The 22,077-nt window shown below is 37.9% G+C and overlaps 1 protein-coding gene and 2 long non-coding RNA genes across 3 annotated transcripts; 2 read left to right on the forward strand and 1 right to left on the reverse strand.

Annotated features, from left to right (window-relative positions):
* Positions 1-211: 211 nt before the first annotated feature.
* LOC115919812 lies at positions 212-20,762 on the reverse strand. Its single transcript, XR_004062022.1, has 3 exons — positions 20,726-20,762; positions 5,512-5,515; positions 212-512 (listed from the first exon to the last, which is right to left on the reverse strand). It is a non-coding gene; the product is annotated as an uncharacterized LOC115919812 (long non-coding RNA).
* Positions 4,130-15,777, forward strand: LOC754028 (solute carrier family 46 member 3). The gene is made up of 6 exons (XM_030974129.1): positions 4,130-4,280; positions 10,681-11,565; positions 11,984-12,238; positions 12,653-12,736; positions 13,936-14,092; positions 14,770-15,777. Exons 1-6 carry the CDS (start codon positions 4,205-4,207, stop codon positions 14,822-14,824), a joined length of 1,512 nt encoding a protein of 503 aa, XP_030829989.1. The 5' UTR covers positions 4,130-4,204; the 3' UTR covers positions 14,825-15,777.
* On the forward strand, positions 5,871-6,734 carry LOC115919813. Its single transcript, XR_004062023.1, has 2 exons — positions 5,871-6,021; positions 6,672-6,734. It is a non-coding gene; the product is annotated as an uncharacterized LOC115919813 (long non-coding RNA).
* Positions 20,763-22,077: the final 1,315 nt, after the last annotated feature.

The raw sequence follows: 22,077 nt of genomic DNA on the forward strand, positions 1-22,077 counted from the left end.
CCAACTGACGAGAATTGCTTCAATCTATATTTTACATGTATCATTATGGTTTTGGCTATGGTTATGGCTATGGTGATGAGTTGTCTAGGTAACATGTTGATGTGTTTGTTAAAATGTATTACCATGGTGCACCTTCTTGGTTGGGTATGTATTAACGTAAGTTCGTGCCTTTACATATCACAGTAGAAATCAATGTTTTATATTTGATGCAGAATAATATTAATATTTGGAGATTAGAAACACAAACAGTTTCCATAACCGTTCAAGTGTTTCAAGAAAAAGTTAAGCAAACTTTCTCCTGGATGTAAATTCACACTAGCGTATAGCACTAGCGAGCTCTCCGATCTAGGCTAGACTCTTCGCGAGCGGTTTCATTGGAATTTTAAGCGGTTTCATTGGAATTAATCGAGAAATTCCCCTCGCTAGCGTGTAAATAAAAAATACGCCGGCCGGCCATACGTAAATGGCACTGACGGTAACGACGGATTAAGAGGAAGGGGTGCATACGTGAACTACAAGCGTATTGGGATGATCATACTATCATTTTAGAGTGTGCAATCTGGGTCGGAATCCAGCACAATATATTTATAAAAAAGAAGTTCACATAAAAGCACTCATGATAAAGCCGCGCCCGGCCCCTACAACATCATTTTGGATTTTCAGATGATGGGTCGGTGGCAGGGGTAGGGGGCAAAGTTCGCCCCACTCTTTAAGTACCCCCCCCCCCAAAGGGCCACTTTTACTTTGTAAAGAAGTGCTCCTTCCCCTTTTTAACTCGGATAAGCGCACATTTCATCAACACATGTGCCCCCTTTCCTATCTGATAAGGGCTATTTAGAAAAATGAGGCCCTTCATAAATAAAAAGTGTCCCTTTTCATCTCTGGTAAATGACCATTTTCATATATGAGAAGTTAATTCTTTTTACTTCAGTGCGCTCTTCACCTCCAATAATTGCCCCTATTCAAATATGAGAGATGCTCGTTTTACTTTGAAAAGTACCCCTTCCCCTCCTGATAAGTACTCTTTTCATCTATGATGGGTGCCCATTTTCACCTTTGCTAACTGCCCTTTTATTTTGAATCGTGCCCCTTTTCCTTTCTAATAAGGGACCTATCCCCTTTTCATAAATGCCCCTTTTCACCTCTGATAAATCAATTTCTGATGGATGCCCCTTTTCCGTCAACAAATGCCCATTTCCCATACTCATAAGTGCCCTATCTCATTTCTGGTGAGTGCCTCCTTTCAGGTGTAAGAAGTGCCCCGTTTGAACCTTTGATAATTACTCTTTGTACCTTGACACATGCTCCTTTTCTTTTCTAATAAGTGTCTTTATCCCTTTCGCACGTAGGCACGGGGGGGGGCACGTGCCCCTAACCTGCTCATCATTAGTCTTGCACCTAATTTAAAGCGACTAAGAGTAATTTACCCTAAAAAGGTCGCTCGCTCGCTCGCATTTATAGATGATACAATATGTCACTTTAAAACAAATGTTTTTTCAGTCTTCCGTGATGCTTATAACCCCATCATGATTTGTTTTTTTCCTCTTTATAAGATGTAATTTTTCACTCTGCGACCTCACAGATCTTACATTTTTTCTCGCTCGTTTTGCTCGCTCGCAAATGAATATTCAGACAATCACACCCAGCCGAAAGTGTAATGCTTAAGCAATATCTTGTATGATATATAAAGAAAAACAAATATTGAAATCGTCCCTGATAATGGCATCACAATGAAAGGGTATATACCAATGTCTAAAAAAATGTATATTTTCGCTTTGAGATTTCGCTTTGTAGGTGCCCTTTTTTGTTGGTGCTTTCCACTTTGGAAATAGCTCCGCCGCCCCTGCTTACGCATTAGCGCCAGCGTTAATTTCACGCTTGCGTGCACAGGGGGTGTCTGTGTGTGTTTGTGTGTGTGTGTGAGGGGGGGGTTCCTCTCTAGCTCTGAAGCTGATTTTTTTTTTACCTGGATTCGTGCGATTCGGTTAATACTTTTAGAGGGAGTCTGAGGGGTGATGTGCCCCCCTCTGAAACTGACATTTTTTGGATTTTTGAAACAGGATTCGTGCGTTTTGGTTAATACTTTTTTGGGGAGTCTGATTTGATTTCAAAACACCTGCAGTTAATGCGGGATTGGGTTGCAGCCTCTCTTTCCCCGAAAATTTAAAAATTACCAATATGCATTTGTTATATCTTATCTCGTATATTTTGGTGACAATTAACACTTTTCACAACATACATAAGCTCAAATTTCCGCTCACTCGCCAAATTATTAAACCAGGAAATAGATATTGGGGCAAGAGGCTTCAGCCCCCACTGATGGAAATGTCAAAAAAATTGCGCGCGAGCATAACTTGAAAACGGGGAATGTTGATATCGGACAAGAGATGTGACGTGAGCATGTTCCCTTTCCAAAATAATTGTGCCCGCTTGTAGGTACCAGTACACTATTAAAGTACAGTGCTTCTAATATGACCTTGTCATTATTGGTAAGTTTAAATAACGGTCTGCGCGAATTTCGAATTTCCGGCCCCCCCCCCCCTATTGGAAAATCCTGGATCCGCACCTGTACATGGCGCTCTTCCTATGGACCTGGCAGGTACAGTATTACCCATCATTGCTAGGTATCCATTTACACCTGAGTAGGGCGGGACGGCAAAACACCTTGTCAAAGCCTGTTATATACCACCAAGCGAGGATCGAATCCAGAACCTCTGGTATGAGAGCCAATCAAGAACCTTCAACAATAACACAGTTTGACGGGATCCTATCAAATATATCAACACCGAAAGTAACCTTAGTCAAATGGTTTATCAATTCAATTTCTGATGTCACTCAAAACAGATGTCCGTCATATCCTTTCGGAAGTATAATCAACGAGAACAAAATCTATTTAAGGAGCTATACTTCCCTCTGTTTTGAACTGAATTCTCACGAAATGGAAATCAATACACCTGTTTTCCATGCCTGTATCCGTGATCGCAAGGTCGGGGAATGGGAAGGTAGATGTCAGCATACTGAACTAGAAAAATGAGGACAGATAGATATATATACAGCCAATCAATATATAGAATAAAAAAATTAAATGTTGAAAATCTTCAATAGTGAAGAAGAGAACTCTAACGGATTTTTATTTCAATTGTTTTATATCGAAGGAGGATTGCTTTAACTTTAACTCTTGAACAAGATCATAAACGGAGAAGTGGGAATCAAGCTAGGCTGACACATACATTCAAACCAACAACAGAGGGGGAAGAACAATTACTAGAGGGAACAGCAAAAGAATCCAGAGGGTACTCTGATTAAGAAGGACGTACACAAGTACTCATTAGGGACTGATACTTGTGACGTCCATTCAAGGCAGTGCATTAAAAGGGCGTCGATCTTAGCAATCCCCATTGTCTTCGTGCGAATCTAAAAGTCCCTATTCTTCAACAGGACAGCAGCAGAATGGAACCTACTCAAGGAAGAAACAGTCATGTCTACCTCCAGTGCAGTCTTCAAGCAGAAACTTCAAATGTGAAACACCTCTCCTTCCATAGCACATACACGGCCATACTAATCACAACGTTGGTGAAGTACAGTTAACCTTGAGTATACCGACGCAACCGAAACAGAAACAGAATATATAGGCATATACATCGAAGGAGTATTCCAATGATTTGATTATGTTGATATCTGTCCGTTTTGTTGTGTTCATTTGACATTGTAATGACGATATTTTACCGTTATGATTTTGCTTTTATTTTAATATTACTTTATTTGCCCTTTCCTTATGTTTTAGATTTTTTTTTAAATACTAAAATCGCCTTTACCCAGGGCAAAGCTATAGCACCTATTATAATACCTATTCTAAAACCCCATAAGCCTATCTGATTCTTAGACGGTAAAATCATCTTCACGCGCTAAGTATTGTAAGGTTGCGGTTCTAACTAATTCCTAGCACTCTTAAGTACACAGAGGCAGCCCAGCAGACATGTTGTACGATTGATAACTCCTGGCTAACTGACCAGGTTTTAGCAAATACGTAACAATACATATTTACCGGCTTTACCTAAAATTTGAAAGAAAAGAAAAGTGTGCACAATCGATTCTTTCTCCCGGTGTCTGCTTAAAAAGAAACCTCTGTTTAGTTTAGTTTAGGATCTATTGCACAGTTGGGTGCATTTTCTATACAGAACTAGAAAACCACTACATAGACATAATGTTCAGTTTCATAGTAAGTTGGTCCATCGATACGTGTGTACAGAACTGTGGTTTAGGGGGCTTTATAGAAATCGGTAAGTACTTGTACATTCGTGTGTATTTAATTTCCTTGCAGAATCAATCTATTTTTACGAAGAAATCATGCACGACTGTACAACATGTTACAGAATTTGCAGTAGGTCCATAAATGTGTGGGGATCTGCAGTATGTTAAAGGTAAAGACCAGTTATGGTCATGCGATTGCATTGTGAAAGAAACGTTGTGGAATCGATCAGAAAAGGTTGATCATCTATTTTTTTCATACTTCTTTTTATAAGGAAAATGCTTTTTTGATGGCCTTAGATTTTGAAAAGGCATTCGACTCTGTTTCTCATTGTTTTCTATACACAGTCTTAAATTCATTTGGGTTTGGACCATTGTTTTGTAAATGGGTGAATATACTTTATACTAATACTGAAAGTTGTGTTATGAATGGAAACGCATCAACAGGTTATTTTAAAGTTGAAAGAGGAATTAGACAAGGAGACCCATTATCTCCATACCTGTTCATTTTATGCATTGAAATTTTAGCTCATACGATAAGAAATAATCAATTGGTAAAAGGAATTTGTTTTGGAAATACAGAAATAAAGCAAGTATTATATGCTGATGATATAACACTCTTCATCAAAGATATGAGTTCAGTTAAGGAAATAGAACACGTTTTAGAAGGTTTTTATAAAATATCAGGATTAAAGTTAAACAAGGATAAGACATATATTCTGCCCCTGGGCCCACAGGTGTCTAATAACACATTTCCGTTTGGGAAACTTGTAGATGCTGTTAAAATATTAGGTGTTTATTTTTCAGTTCATGTAGATATCAAGGAAAAAATGAATTATAAGGAAATATTGAGCAAAATTAAAAAACTACTGACGTGGTGGAAACAGCGTGACCTAACTTTAATGGGTAAAATTCAATTGATGAAAGTATATGGATACTCTAAATTGACATATGTAACATCACTAATGCCGGTTCCAGAGTGGGTATACAAAGAAATGGAAGTAATATGTTTTGATTTTTTGTGGAGAGGTAAAGATAAAATTAAAAGAAGTACAATGATGTTAGACTATCAGCAGGGTGGGCTCAAAATGATGAATTTTAGGTTGTTTGTAAAAGCACAAAGAATAATGTGGATAAAAAGGCTTGTAACAGGAACTCATGATATCAAGTGGAAACAATACTTTAAATATTTAATGAGACCGATAGGAGGTAATTTAATATTTTATTGCAATTATTGGAGAGATACAGTGAAACTTATGTTACCTTCCTTTTATCAGAATCTTCTGAAAGCATGGATAGATATGAAAGAATATGTTAAAACAGAAGAGAGATACAAAGGGAATGAAATATTGTATAATAATAATTTTATTCAACTAGAAGGTCAAACCTTATTTGAGGAAACTTTGTTTTTGAAAAATATATATCGAATTCATCACATTTGTGAAGAAAATGGAGAAATGAAACCTGAAGCTCATTTTATAATGTTAGGTTTGAGCAGAGTGGAAATTGATAAAGTAAAACAAATTTATAACGTAGCCCCTTATGAATGGAAACAGAATGTTCAACCTTTAAGAAAAGCAATTCACACTGGCTTTAGTTTAGAATTTATTTTTTCAAAGTGTAGATGACGTTGACTTGCTCAGAAATTTGTCGCCCTCTAGTGGCAGCTGATTTTTGGTTCGATGGAGCAAGCTGAGTTTGTTTGTTACCGAATGTTTTGATTTGTCAAAATTCGTATTCTGAGGGATATTCAGTTCACAAAAGGGCACAGAGGTCAGTATATTTATATATATGATGTTTGCTTGCAATTAAGTGCTGTTATGTAAAGGATTATGAAGATTAATTTGGATATAAAGCCAAGTCTGGCTGTATGTAGCGATACGTTCATGTACACGTGTAATGTGCGACTGTGTAGGAATTTACGTAGAACGGTAAAACCATTTATGAAATATTGTATAAGGTAAAGAGTAACGACTGATATATATGACTTATGACTGTATGAGACAGGTTTCATTTATCATAGTTATGAAAGTACTTGTATTAGGGTAATTTAGGACAAAGATAAATGAAGTTTACAAGGAAGGGTCTGGAAGGATCTACACTTTCTACTTACATAGAAAGGCATATGTGGGGCAATGAAAAGTCATTATTCTTTTGTTATTAGAGTTGATTCAATTTAGTTAGGCTGTCAAGTTACAAGGAGCCATAAAAGCCTTATGAATTGTATGACATAATGATTATAACGATTGGCAAGGGTTTATAGCCAAGATTATTTTGCGTAGATGATTCTGTGATCGATCGAAACTGTAATCGATATAAATGCTCATTTCCTTATTTGGTAACGTATTGAAGCATTGCAGTTGTGGTTAGATTCATTTGCATATTTACTTATTATACTTGCAATTTTTGTCTTTGTCATACAGTTTTCACGGAGTTACATGGATGGATACGGAGACGTAAAATAAAGATTGACAACTCCCGTAAAAGCTTGTGTCTGACTGAATTTATTGGGTTTTCGTGATCGACAACAGTTACACAAAGAAAGTGTTTACATTTGAAGATTTAACTGCAAAAATGGTATATAAGAGTCAAATTAAAAAGAATGTAGAAACAAACTCGGCAGGCGGCAATTTAATGACACTTTACAATATTCCAAGAAAAGAAGTAGAAAAGATATATGTTCAACCAAGGATGTGTACCTTAAGTAGTAAACTGCGAGAATTTCAGTTCAAATTATTGCATAATATTTTATATACAAATCATCATTTACATAGATTCAGGTTCCATGAAAATGGTTTGTGCTCATTTTGCAAAAATTTTGAAGAAACTTATCAACATGTATTCTTTGAATGTAATACAATAAAGGAAGTCTGGGGGAAATGTGAAGATAGACTTAATTTACCAATTTTGAAGAAATTATCCTGGAAAGAAATTCATATAGGAATAGATGACACTACTTTTAAAACAGAGCAATTATTGAACCACATTTTAATTTTGATTAAATATATGATTTTCCACAGTAGAGAGAAGGGAAACCCTCCAAAAGCAAAAGAAATAGAATATAGATTGTTGGAAAATAGAAATGAAGAGAAAAAACTTTCAATGGAAAGAGACACACTTTCAATTCATTTAAGGAAATGGGAAGCTTTGGAAAGTTTAGAATAAATGTTTTCAGTTTTTTTTTTTTTTCTTTTTTTTTTCTCTCAATATACAACTTCCTGACCCTCCTCTCTTCTCTTTTTTTTGTTGTTTTTTTTGTTTTGTTGTTGTTGTTGTTGCTCGTTCTATGTTAACGTGTGTTTTGTATACTGTTGTACATGTTATGTGTTTAAATGTTGTGTGGGGTGGGGGGGGGGTAGTAGGTGTTTTGTAGCTTTTTCCCTTTTTTATATATATAATTTTTTTTTTGTCTCCAAAGGAAAATGAAGAGGTGTAACTTTTGTATGTAAATGTAAAAGATCATTGGTAAATTTATAAAGACCTATGTTAAATTATTTTGTTATTTTGTATCCAATGTTATAAATGTACAATTTTTCTTTGAGAGAAACGAATAAAAACCTATGAAAAAAAAAAAAAAAATCTATCATCTAGCATCTGCAAGGTTCTGGAATCATCAAAATGATAAGAAATTTGGCCCATTCTTCGTAAAGTTACAAGCACTATACACAGAAAGATGTATATGGGACTACCCTATATCTCTCACAGACCATGAGAGAAACAAATTTACCAAATATATGAATTAGTAGGCGGTTTCCCAGCAAATTTTTTATCATCATGTATTAGTCAAAACATATTCTTTCACATAAATGGTAATGAGAGCTTCCATTTCATTTTTTGAAATTGGGGCGTTTCCAATACTGGTCTTTACCTTTAATATTGTCTGAGCGTTAATATACATGTATGTGGAAATGCATACGATTTTTAATGTGGTATCCGGGGGTCAAAATTGAGGTGAAACACGTTTATACTTGTGGTGCATGTTTCCAGAGAGGGACAGAGGGACGTAAACAGAGAGAGAGAGAGAGAGAGAGAGAGGGACAGGGAGAGGGAGAAAGAGAGAGAGAGAGAGAGAGAGAGAGAGGGGAGAGAGAAGAATCGAGACATGGATGATATAGCAAATTGTCAATGGGTCTACTCAAGTTCATGAGATTGGTAGTTATACGTCTCTGTAGTTCTTGACCGCAGATCCAGATTAATAAAAAGGGATCTCTTTGGTCGAATGTCTAGATGCATCATGTAAAATCATTGTAAAACTTTAACCAAATCCATACCATTCATGGTCAATATAAATTACGGTACCATTCCAACAAATATCCCGTCTCTTAAGTTCCGATCAGTGGAGTCGCTAGAACTTAGGGGGGGGGGGGGGGGGGGTGTCAACACCACATTCACAATTTGTGTAAGCAAATTAGGTTTTCAATGCATGCTCTTCGACAAATCCAATGAAACTATTGTTTACACGGATATTTTCGACGACGGATTTTCGACTAATTGTCGGGAAATATGATCTGACACTCGCCCCCTGTCAAGATGTTTTAGCGAAGCCCTTGCAACCCTTGCTCCTTTCATCCATCCTTCCTCATCCGTTTTGTTCCTGCAGTGTAACTTCATCGTCACGTTTGCAAAAAGGGCAGAATAATCTTTAGTTAAATTTATGTTTTACTATACGTGTACATACCCACGACGAAAAGCAACATCGCCTTGCTCAACACAAATGATTGTTGATATCAACGGACTTTATTATTCAAGGCAACTTAGTTTTTGGAAACCTCTCAACGATAATAATATTGAAGCACAATGATTTCACCGATTGACTGATTGTCATTAACAACATCGTTTTCGATCTCCGTGACTGACAAATCCAAACACCAAAGATGACTATCACGTCGTGGTGTTCTCGATCAAAGCGATCAAGAATAAAGTCCTCATCATCGTCGCTATCGAAGAGTGAAGTACAGGGGCGGATCTAGATGGGGGTTCGGCGGTTTAACCCCCTCCCCCTCCCTTGAGAGGCCAAGTGAAAAAAGAGGGAAAGGGGGGGGGGAAGGAAAAAAAGAAGAAAAAAGAAGAAAAAAACGTAAAACAGTAAAACGGTGCGATTTTTGGAAAATCCCGGATCCGCCACTGGGTCAACCCCCCCCCCCCCCCCCCCACTCCCCTTGGCAAAAAGCTAGATCCGCCCCTGAAGTATAACACTAAAACTAAAGGATTATATGAAATTTCAACATAACGTGTGTATATTTACAATTCTTACTTCGGAAACAGCAGAATAATTTTCGGAAAACTTTGGTCACGCCTTAGCTTCTCATAGATCGATTTGGCATTGTGAAGCAAGCAAGATGGAAAGACCGTCCGTATGCAAGGGTAATTCAATAAGAATGAAGCATTTAGCAACGCATTTCATGAAAAGAATATAATGCGCTATAAGCATTGTGACGTCACAAAACTAGTGGTTAGTTACCGCAAGCTGATTGGATGAAAGTTTCTGCTCGGCGCTAGCCTCGCCGTTTTGCGCATTATTGTGACGTCAACTCGTGATTGTGAACTATGCTAGCGACATGCTTTCTATAAACAATACAACAGATTATTGAAATTGCCCTTTAACCCTAATAAGGCCAGGGGTGGGGGCCTCCACGATTTTTCCGATTGCTCGGGAACGCATATGGATGGCGCCCCGCCGCTCGCTGTTTTTTTTTTCTTTCGAGTCTTGCGCAACTTTTAAAAGATTTTTGAAAATCGGACCTACGGTTACAAGGTCACGTCACCTTTTGTCTTTGCATGTCAGCCGAAAATCGCTCATTTTCTTGATTTGTGTACAAAACATATGGAAAAGTCATTTTTCCTAAAAACAGATCAAACATGAGTTATTGGGTCTTGTTTAAAGTTTAGGTGGTTGTTTTGGGAGTCAAAATAGTTGAATTGTTGTAAGAAATGAAATAAAACAACAAAAGCAATGAAATACATAAGTTAAAAAAACCATGAAATACATAAGAAATTATCAAAACAAGGGATAACATAAGGAATAAGCTGGCTCTTCCAAATTTTTTCGTCGTATTGTTATTCAGAATTGTCTAATGAATTATGTAGTGAAAAAGAATGCTTAAATATGAATAATATATGATTTATGGGTAAAAATGTGATTTGTATGACTTTATTTGCATAAATATGCAAATGAGTAAATTTTTCAAAAAGTTGAAATTATCATATTATTCTATACACTTCACTTGACATGCGTGCACATTTTCGCGGCCGAGATCTTAAGGAGGGGGGGGGGCCATAATGCCCCCCCGGCCGTACTAAGACCTCAAATAGCCCGGCCTTTTTAGGGTTAATTGATTTCTTGATGAGTATTCGTGATCATGTTTTATGTACTCGATGTTTTCCATTCATCATATTTACCATTTCAATATATTTGTTATTTTTGTATTATAGAAATGACAATCCTTGACATCGTCGGGAGTGGATTCCGAAAATGCGGTCTCCAGTTGGTCCTGTTCTTCTACATTGCCGGGTTGACCATGCAGTTTCCCATTTGGCAAAACATGATCATCAACCGGCTCTGCCTGGAACGTTACAGGACGGACGTCTGTGACAACCTCTCCGAGAACCCTGAGGCAGAGTCCGACGTGCAGATGGTTTCCTCACGCCTTCTCACCCTTCAATCCATCTTCACCGATATCCCTGGAGCCATCGCGGCACTGTTGTTGGGCGCCCTCAGTGACACGATCGGCCGGAAGCGGGTGCTGATGTTCCCATGCTGCGGTTCGCTTCTCGTAAGTCTCTTCCTAGTGGTGCAGTCCATCGTCCCGGTCGTGTCCTTACCCTTGGTCATCATGAGCTGCTTCATTTTTGGCGTCGGCGGAGGGATACAGACCTTCATGACCACCGCTGTGAACATCATCACAGACAACACTCCCGTGGAGAAGCGAGCAGTGCGTATAAGCCGCATCATGCCTTTCTTCGGTCTCGGGATGATCGTCGGCATGCTGTCCTCGGGAATCCTTCCTCAATTCCTTTCCATCACTCAAGTCTACCTCCTCTTCGCCGCATCCCAGTTCTTCGTCGTCGCCATCGTTTACCTCTTCATCGACGAAACTCTTCCAAAGGATGAGGCCGCATCGAGCAATGACGGCGTCGTCAAGGAGATCAAGGACAGGAAAAACAGCCGTCTGGGCGTCGTCATGGATTCGATCGAACTCGTCTGGAGTAGCCTTACATCAGGAATCCAAGTACTCACATCAAAAGAGAATCGCCAATTTCGAACAGTTCTTATAGTTGTGTTGGTTACAGGGATGATCGGTAATGCATCATCAATGGGTGAGGATAATCCTATCTTTCCCATTATGCAAGAGTTAAAAAAACAACACCTAATTAATAGATGTCGACAGAATGTTTAGATAATATTACTTGATTGGAATATCTTTCTTCTGGGCTTTCATAAAAACTTATTAGAGGAAGCACGTCGTCAGTCCTCATGGCCATGCACAAAGAATATTGAATGGTAATGTTCATTTGTTAATAATGTGTCTATTATGCCAGAGACTCATTTTATACTTAATATTTCTAGAAATTAATAATGAATGAATACTATGCAAATTAACCTACGAGCTTTATGATTTGACAACCGAATTTTCTTTATGTGCTTGTTTGCTTGTTTTGTATAAGAACGTCATGAACTTGACTTCTAAAAGTTTCCCTTTTTTGTCCCTGATAATTGTATTCTTCCCGAATTCAGTTGAATTTAACCTGCTTCTCCTGTACACCAAACGAGCGCCCTTCGCGTGGTCGCCCAAGCTCTACGGTATCTTTTCGGCCTTCAAGAGCCTGATGGGCATCATCGGCCAGGCCGTCGGTACCGGGGTCGTCCTGGGTCTGCTTGGCGAGCGCTCTCTCAAGAAAGACTTCAGGCTGCTCCAGTACGGCTCAATATCTGCCATATTGGTCTGTCTTTTTACCGCTTATGCTACGTCTACAAAGCTCCTGATGTTTGGTAAGTGGCATACACTGTCTAGTCGTCCAGACGGAATTTGAATTTAAGAAATACCCTAGTGTGCGAATATAGCATCGCCGAGTGGCGATTTCGGCAGAGTTGCAGAACCAAATGCCTCCCCCTAAACAGAGTAAAAGAATCAGCTACACCTACGTTGAAAGTGTCAGTTATAGTCCAATGTGTTTTTCATTGTACTGAGATGCCGTAGGATGTTCTGTTGAGTAGAATGTCTTTCCTGATAGATACAATTCCTCAAAGGTAATTTCCAATAGCTCATCATCTCTTTTGATTGCATTTTTGCGGTCTTATACCTGTCTATGTTTCAAAATAAGATTTTCAATTAATAGGTTGTGTGGTGGCAATGTACTAAGTCTTGTTTTTTTTTCCTTCAAATGTTATTGTTGTATCTCCTAGCTGCCATATTTGTCCTGATCGGAGCTCCGTCAAAGTCAGCGAATGGCTCCATAGTGTCTCGCCTGGTTAGCCCAAGTAAGAAAGGTAAGATTGACGGTTATCTTGAATGTTTGGTAATCTGTTACCCTCTTTTCATTTTAATCTCGTAAACACATTATGAATGTCACATTACTGTTCCTGAGACATTCTCGAGTCCACTGGGCCCTGTTGCACAACCCTTACCATTGATGGTAACTTTGGCATCAATGGTAAGTACCATGGAAACCTTGATTTTGATTGGCTGTTTAGCCCTGTTACCATGGTAGTTGCCATTGATGGCAAAGTTAACATCTATGGTAAGTTTTATGCGACGGGGCCAATGGAAAGCCATCTGAAGTCTAGTGTTTGGACGCTGCTTATTGATGAGAAGAGTATTATGTAACAGGCCTAGATATTGGGTTAAGTTGTTAAAAAAAAATGGTTGTTGGTGCTCTGGCGACAATAATGTTGCTCCATGCTTTGTTTATTACTTCAAAGTCAGGGTTAGGGTTAAAATTTGGTTTTAGGTTAGATTTGGGGTTAGTGTTATGTTTAGTGTTTGGTCCAGAAATAAAGGTAGCAATGAATTGATGGCGGACCAACTATGGCAGGAGCATACTGTCGTACGACCTCTAAGCCAACTTTGGTTGTGACATTGTGAGTCACCATGTTCCAGTGACAATTGCTCCGTGGTCAACAATTATCACCAAGTATTTTTAATTGGCCAGAAATTATTCCCAACCCTTACCCATCAAGATTTTCCTTCTGTATTGTCAAGGTGCATTTCTGTCACTAGGGACATCCTTAAATTCCCTGACCACGCCCATCCTGGGTTATATCTACAGTGGTAATTATGTGTCTCTTATCTTCAGTAAAGACACGCCCTTGGCCCCGTTGCACAAAACCTACCATTGATAGTAACTTTGCCATCAATGATAACTACCATGGAAACCTTGATTTAGATTGGCTGTTGAGCCCTGTTACCATGGTAGTTGCCATATTGATGCCAAAGGTACCACCAATGATAAGTTTAATGCAACGGGGCCCTGGCTTCGCGTCTGGAATGTTTTCAGCACCTCAGGGCGGCTAGCCTAAATATATGGATACAAATGAATAATACTTTCATGCCCCTTGAGAATACCTTTGTGTAATAATATGTGCAGGATCATCACGATCATCATCATCACCTCCATCGTCATTATCATCCTCATTACTATCATAACATATGGTAACCATTATTTTTTTCCCCTCTGCATCTTTTAAAGGTGCATTCATGGCACTAGGATCCTTCTTGAACACCTTGACCACGCCCATCTTGGGTGGTATATACAATGGTATATATGCCTCATCAGTTGATACACGCCCTGGTCTCGTGTTCGTCATTATGGCTGTGGTCCATGCCTTCGCCTTCTTTGCCGTCAGGTCAGTATGAACAACTGATGCAAACAAGGGCGTAGCCAGGATTTTTTAAGGGGAGGTGTATTTTTGAACACCCCAAACAAACCCCCTCCCCCTCGCTACGCCAATGCATGTGAACATTATTTTTCGGGCAATTGGAAATTATTCTGATACTTTGATGGTTGTCTGTATTACATATATTTTATTTTACTTATTGTGTTTATCGGTATATTTTAATTTTGATTGTGATAATGACGATGATGATAATAATACCAAGCTACTAATAATCATAATTATTGTTTCTTGTTGTAGTTTTTATATGATTTTTATTTGATTCATTTACCAACAGCAATACATTTCATACAATGATTTTACATATACAAGAAGAGAAACTATTGGTTGGTAAAAGGGGCCAGATAACAGCACATGTGCTAGTCGAGCCTAACCCCTTAAACAGCTAAACAAAGCATTTTAGTATAAATCAGTTTAGAAAACGTAACAAAACAAAAATAATGAATTTACTATTCCAATCGATACTTAAAAAAACAAGAATACTCAACAAAATTTCATCAAAAGTCTTCTCATCGAAAGTCTTCTTCTTATTATTCTACTTCTCCTTCTCCTTATTATCATTATAATTATTATTATTATTATTATAATTATCATCATCATGTTATCATGTTTGTATTTCTTTCATTCAGATATGCGCTTACAAAGACACCAGATTCCAATTCGATCGGCGAGAAAACAAATTAGCAAAACCAGTTGCACCAATGTTCCTCCACAAATGGACTTACTAATCCAGTGTTGCATTAAGTAGGCCACTTTCGTAATGTAACCAAATTCATAAGTGTCTTGATACGAATTATTTCATTCACCTAGAACGAAAAATTGTATTTCGATTGTCAGATTGCAAATTCGATATATTAGGTGCCGTTGGGTAGGGCGAGCCAAAATGTTTGTCCTACATAGCAACCACTAGCAACAACAACTAATTTATGTTATTTATATTCTATTTAGACTATTGGGATACTATTTTGTTCGTAACAGGTGAATGAAATAATTCGTATCGAGACACTTCACAAAGGCATATGCATAAATTTGGTTACAGTACGAAAATGGCCAATTCACGATCGAACTCAATCGACCCGCCTTCATGAATTATTCATAGATCTCTGTGACTGGGACTGAAAGGTTTGAAAATGAATATGAGATGCATCCGTTCTAAACCGGGGATTTTAGCCTCTTTTTAAGAGCACAGTTTTTATTCATGATTTTTCAGTTTTATATTTGGGAGGGGGGTGGGTGGAGGCAATGATTGCTTCCGGGCCAACAATATATTCATATTTGATATGCCGAAGTCGCCAACTTTCAGTCGATTTGAATACTAATCATGCTTCAAAATGTACCTTTTCATAATCTTCTTCGACTAGTTTCTTTTATATATATATATATATATATATATATATATATATATATATATATATATACTGTATAAATACATTTTAATAGACCTATAACTTTGTATTTTGTTCGCGTAACTCAATTTTTCATTCCTTGTAACGTTTTATAAAGTTTTGACGGTACACATTATGACGATTATTAACGAAAAAAAAAATCAGCTTTTATATGAAAATAAGTTGCTTTATTCAGATTATATTACATGTTATATATTATGAAGAAGTAAAACCAAAACCTTTAACATTCCATTCAAACCTTGTTTTTGCGTTCATTGTCTGAGTGTTTGTTTTCTTTCATTTTTCGTTTGTATATTTTGTATTGTGCTGTAAAATGTTATGACCTGCCATGAGTCTGGAATGGAACCACGGTCCTTGTAAGTATATATTACAATTTCTTTTTAAAGAAGGAATTGATGAAAAAAACTTCAGCAAATGTAATGAACCATAATAAACACAAATCCACGCAGCGTTGTCTTGGGTGCAAATATTTATTAGATTTTTCTATTCTCTCCTCAATCACAATTTTACATTAAAGACAAAATGTGCAGCATCTGTATATTAGTACTAAATTCTTCGTTAATGTGTAGTCAATATCATCAAATAATCTATGTAAGTGATTCTGTTTATAATTATATTCCATCACCATATTCCATCATATTTCAACACGTGTCATATCGGATTATAATCCTTAGCCCACATCTGCCCCGGTATTCACAACATGTCATAAATAGTATTTGTATTACTATAATACAATAGTCGTATCTTTATCTGCAAGATACGACTGTATCAGCTGTGAAATACCTTATATCTTGGGACAAAGTTGTCCTTTTTAAATAAATAAGTAAACATCGTCATTGACTAAGATATCTTACAACTAAAAAGAGCTATAGTCCTATATAACTATGTACAAATACATACTTTTATGATTGTGTAGCACGATACGTGACGATATTAAAGAAACCATACATTACATTGTATATTTACAAGAGATTGTTTACAATATTACGATATTTCATAATATTTATAGTGACAAATTAGAACCTACACGTATTCCGGCATATATTTTCATTTAAAGAAAAGCCTTACATCGCACCGTTTTCTATTCAGAATGTTGGAAAAACGTTGAAGAATTTCAAGAAAAACGATCATCTTGCATTCTATTGCATTACGTGTGCTTGCCTCACAAGATATCATGTCGAAAATTGTCTAGAAATACACTTTCCTATTTCATTTAATTCTGATGGTCTATTAATTACTTCAGTGGCGGATCCAGGGGTGGGCCGAAACGGCCGCGGCCCCCCCCCCCCCTATTGGCGGCGCAAAAAAATTGAGAAGGAAAAAAGAGGGGGGGGGGGGGAATGGGGGAAAAAAAGAAGAAGATAAAAGAAAAGAGAACAAAAAAGTAAAGAAAAGAGAGAGAGTTCAAAAAAGAGGAAAGAAAAAGAAGAGAGGAGCCGGGGAGAAAGAAAGACAACGAAATGGCACTAAAAATTAGTGACAGTAACGACGAATAAGGGAAAGACAAGGGGAAGGGGGGGGGTGCGTAAAGGCGGATGCATTGAGGGGAGGGGGGAGGGGTGACTGGCCGTATTCTTATTTTTAGGTTATGCGAAATTGAGTCTAAATTATGCTTCTTTTCAAAAAAATCTTAGCATGCTTGTTTATGTTAAGCCGGAGTGCATGAAAAGGTTAGTGTAGAAACACTTCTGAAAAGGCCGCGCCCAGCCCCTCCAAAGAACGGCAGAATGGTAATCCATAAATAATGGATTATTATGGGGTCATTCTTGATGGCTTGGGAGTCGTTAAAAGGAGGGGGCCGGCCCTACTAAAATGATAGTGACGGTAACGATGGATAAGGGAATAAGGAGGAAGGGATGCACATGCAGGCGCGTACGCAGGGGGGGGGGGGGTCGAACCCCCCTCAAATTTTTGTCAAGTTGTCAAGTTGGTCCTGATGTGTATAATGCGTAGACCAGGGGTTCTCAAACTTTTTCTTTGACGGTCCAGAAGCGATTTCTATGAAAGCTGTAAGGTCCGAAATGACACTTGTATACTGAAGATGATGAGGCTTGTTTTGGTCTATATCTGATCCAAGGAGAATTGTTACAGTTTAAAAAAAAACAGAACCGCCAGTGCTTCCACTCGTTTAAATAGAGTTTCCCGAAAAATAACATCCAATATCCTGGAATTTGAAGAAATTTTCTTAAAACTTTCAAAATGCCTCTTACGTGGATTTCTTATTTGGATGAATCGCTATGGCGTTTTAATATATATTAATTATTGAGTGGGCTTATTTTGCTTTCTAATGGATCCATACAACATGGCAGAGCTTGAGGGGCCTGGCAGAGCCTTTTCAAGAGAGAAATTGTCTTTAGGAGAAAAAAAGAGGTTATTTCTAAAATGAAATGAAAGTGTTATTGACTTTCAAGAAAGAAAATTGTCTATAAGAGAAGAAGAGAGGTTATTTCATTTTTTCTCTCGAAATAAACTCTCTTTCTCTCTTATAGACAATTTTATGAGATGGAATCTTCAATCTGAAGCCTTTTTGTGCTCTTTGAAAATGGCACACTGAATGGGGGCAGTGCAATTTAAATTCCAAGGGATGGATTAGAGTTTTTTTATCGCTCTTGAAAGTCAAATAGCCCTTTCATTTCAGAAATAAGGCTCTCTTTCTCTCTTATAGACAATTTTATGAGATGGAATCTTCAATCTGAAGCCTTTTTGTTCTCTTTGAAAATAGGACACTGAATGGGGGCAGTGCAATTTAAATTTCAAGGGATGGATTAGAGTTTTTGTCGCTCTTGAAAGTCAAATATCCCTTTCATTTCATTTTAGAAATAAACTCTAATACATTCCTTGATATTTAAATTGCGCTGCCCCTATTGTGTCCTCTTTTTAAAGAGCACAACAGAGCCCTCAGATTAGGCAGCAAGTAGCAAAACAAACCCGTAACACTGGACACAACATTCAATGGGATGATGCCCATATCATTGAGTTTGAAACGCACTTCTGGTCAAGAATGGTAGAAGAAGCATCTGCATAAAAAGGATGAATCCTTCACTGAATAGGGATTCTTGCTATATACTTTTACCTTTGTGTAAATAATAAAAGGTCCACGGGCGTGGTTGGTAGAAGCTTAAACATAAAACTCTCTCCCTTTGTCGGGAGTCTTTAATAATAAAAGGGATAAATCCTTCACTGAATAGGGATTCTTGCTATATGTTACCTTTCTTCGCTCCAGTGATCTCGAGGCAGCAGACAGCAAGAAATTGTGTAAATAATTTGCTGTTGCCGGGAGTCTTGCATGAGGCGGAGCCCCAGGAAGTTCTTGAACTTTAAACAAATTTAGGAAATTCCAAATAGTCGTCATGAGCGATAGAAATTGTAATTTCCTCCTTGAGAGTCACATAACCCCTTTCATTTCATTTTAGAATTTAACCTCTCTTTCTTTCTTAAAGACAATTTCATATAACTTTTTTCGTATTGTTGTACTTTCGTGCGCAGACTACTTAAGCACATGTTGAGCCAACTCAGTCGGAAATGTAATATGTAGGCCTAAGTGTAAAGTTAAGTTTCATGTTCTTCCTTTTTTTCTTTCTTTCTTTCTTTCTCTCCCTCTCTCTGTCTCTCTCCTTTTCCTCTATCTTTTAAAAAAAAAACATTATTCTTTCTTTTCTTCTCATTTTTCTGTGTGTGACATGCGTTACGCGTACGTCTATCAATGTCTTAATATGGTAGATTTACATTTTGATGTTTCCCTTTGTAGGTGCACCTTATATTCCAGAAAGTGCCCTATTTTGATGGTGCCCCCCCATGTATTGATCTTGATAAAAAATAACTTTCTCATTAATTCTATTTCCAATATATCTAATACTTGCACTAATCTCCAATATTAAAAAAAAATCGTCTACTTTCTCTCAAGACAACATTATATAAAGGATTCATTAATGCAAGGCTATCTCGCGAGTAATCTCTCAATTTCTAACTTCCTGCATTCCTCATCTCCCAGTCTCCCTTGCTTTAATATTCCTCGTTACTTCCTTCCAATTGAACTCCAACTTAATTGATGTTATACACTGTATCTATTCTTCAACTACAGGTAGATGCAAATGTTACTCAAAATCCATTATATAAATCACACTCAGGATACAGCCAACTGACGAGAATTGCTTCAATCTATATTTTACATGTATCATTATGGTTTTACAATGGCTATGGTGATGAGTTGTCTAGGTAACATGTTGATGTGTTTGTTAAAATGTATTAACATGGTGCACCTTCTTGGTTGGGTATGTATTAACGTAAGTTCGTGCCTTTACATATCACAGTAGAAATCAATGTTTTATATTTGATGCAGAATTATATTAATATTTGGAGATTAGAAACACAAACAGTTTCCATAACCGTTCAAGTGTTTCAAGAAAAAGTTAAGCAAACTTTCTCCTGGATGTAAATTCACACTAGCGTATAGCACTAGCGAGCTCTTCGATCTAGGCTAGACTCTTCGCGAGCGGTTTCATTGGAATTTTAAGCGGTTTCATTGGAATGAATCGAGAAATTCCCCTCGTAAATAAAAAATACGCCGGCCGGCCGGCCATACGTAAATGGCAGTGACGGTAACGACGGATTAAGAGGAAGGGGTGCATACGTGAACTACAAGCGTATTGGGATGATCATACTATCATTTTAGAGTGTGCAATCTGGGTCGGAATCCAGCACAATATATTTATAAAAAAGAAGTTCACATAAAAGCACTCATGATAAAGCCGCGCCCGGCCCCTACAACATCATTTTGGATTTTCAGATGATGGGTCGGGTGGCAGGGGTAGGGGGCAAAGTTCGCCCCACTCTTTAAGTACCCCCCCCCCCCCAAGGGCCACTTTTACTTTGTAAAGAAGTGCCCCTTTCCCTTTTTAACTCGGATAAGCACACATTTCATCAACACATGTGCCCCCTTTCCTATCTGATAAGGGCTATTTAGAAAAATGAGGCCCTTCATAAATAAAAAGTGTCCCTTTTCATCTCTGGTAAATGACCATTTTCATATATGAGAAGTTAATTCTTTTTACTTCAGTGCGCTCTTCACCTCCGATAATTGCCCCTATTCAAATATGAGAGATGCTCGTTTTACTTTGAAAAGTACCCCTTCCCCTCCTGATAAGTACTATTTTCATCTATGATGGGTGCCCATTTTCACCTTTGCTAACTGCCCTTTTATTTTGAATCGTGCCCCTTTTCCTTTCTAATAAGGGACCTATCTCCTTTTCATAAATGCCCCTTTTCACCTCTGATAAATCAATTTCTGATGGATGCCCCTTTTCCGTCAACAAATGCCCATTTCCCATACTCATAAGTGCCCTATCTCATTTCTGGTGAGTGCCTCCTTTCAGGTGTAAGAAGTGCCCCGTTTGAACCTTTGATAATTACTCTTTGTACCTTGACACATGCTCCTTTTCTTTTCTAATAAGTGTCTTTATCCCTTTCGCACGTAGGCACGGGGGGGGGGGGGGCACGTGCCCCTAACCTGCTCATCATTAGTCTTGCACTTAATTTAAAGCGACTAAGAGTAATTTCCCCTAAAAAGGTCGCTCGCTCGCTCGCATTTATAGATGATACAATATGTCACTTTAAAACAAATGTTTTTTCAGTCTTCCGTGATGCTTATAACCCCATCATGATTTGTTTTTTTCCTCTTTATAAGATGTAATTTTTCACTCTGCGACCTCACAGATCTTACATTTTTTCTCGCTCGCTTTGCTCGCTCGTAAATAAATATTCAGACAATCACACCCAGCCGAAAGTGTGATGCTTAAGCAATATCTTGTATGATATATAAAGAAAAAACAAATATTGAAATCGTCCCTGATAATGGCATCACAATGAAAAAATGTATATTTTCGCTTTGAGATTTCGCTTTGTAGGTGCCCTTTTTTGTTGGTGCTTTCCACTTTGGAAATAGCTCCGCCGCCCCTGCTTACGCATTAGCGCCAGCGTTACTTTCACGCTTGCGTGCACAGGGTGTGTGTGTGTGTGTGTGTGTGTGTGTGGGGGGGGGGTTCCTCTCTAGCTCTGAAGCTGATTTTTTTTTTTACCTGGATTCGTGCGATTCGGTTAATACTTTTAGAGGGAGTCTGAGGGGTGATGTGCCCCCCTCTGAAGCTGACATTTTTTTGGATTTTTGAAACAGGATTCGTGCGTTTTGGTTAATACTTTTTTGGGGAGTCTGATTTGATTTCAAAACACCTGCAGTTAATGCGGGATGGGGTTGCAGCCTCTCTTTCCAATAAAATTTAAAAATTACCAATATGCATTTGTTATATCTTATCTCGTATATTTTGGTGACAATTAACACTTTTCACAACATACATAAGCTCAAATTTCCGCTCACTCGCCAAATTATTAAACCAGGAAATAGATATTGGGGCAAGAGGCTTCAGCCCCCACTGATGGAAATGTCAAAAAAATTGCGCGCGAGCATAACTTGAAAACGGGGAATGTTGATATCGGACAAGAGATGTGACGTGAGCATGTCCCCTTTCCAAAATAATT

Source organism: Strongylocentrotus purpuratus, unplaced genomic scaffold, assembly GCF_000002235.5.
Source record: "Strongylocentrotus purpuratus isolate Spur 01 unplaced genomic scaffold, Spur_5.0 spur5_scaffold_7, whole genome shotgun sequence".
NCBI classification, from domain to species: Eukaryota; Metazoa; Echinodermata; class Echinoidea; order Camarodonta; family Strongylocentrotidae; genus Strongylocentrotus; species Strongylocentrotus purpuratus.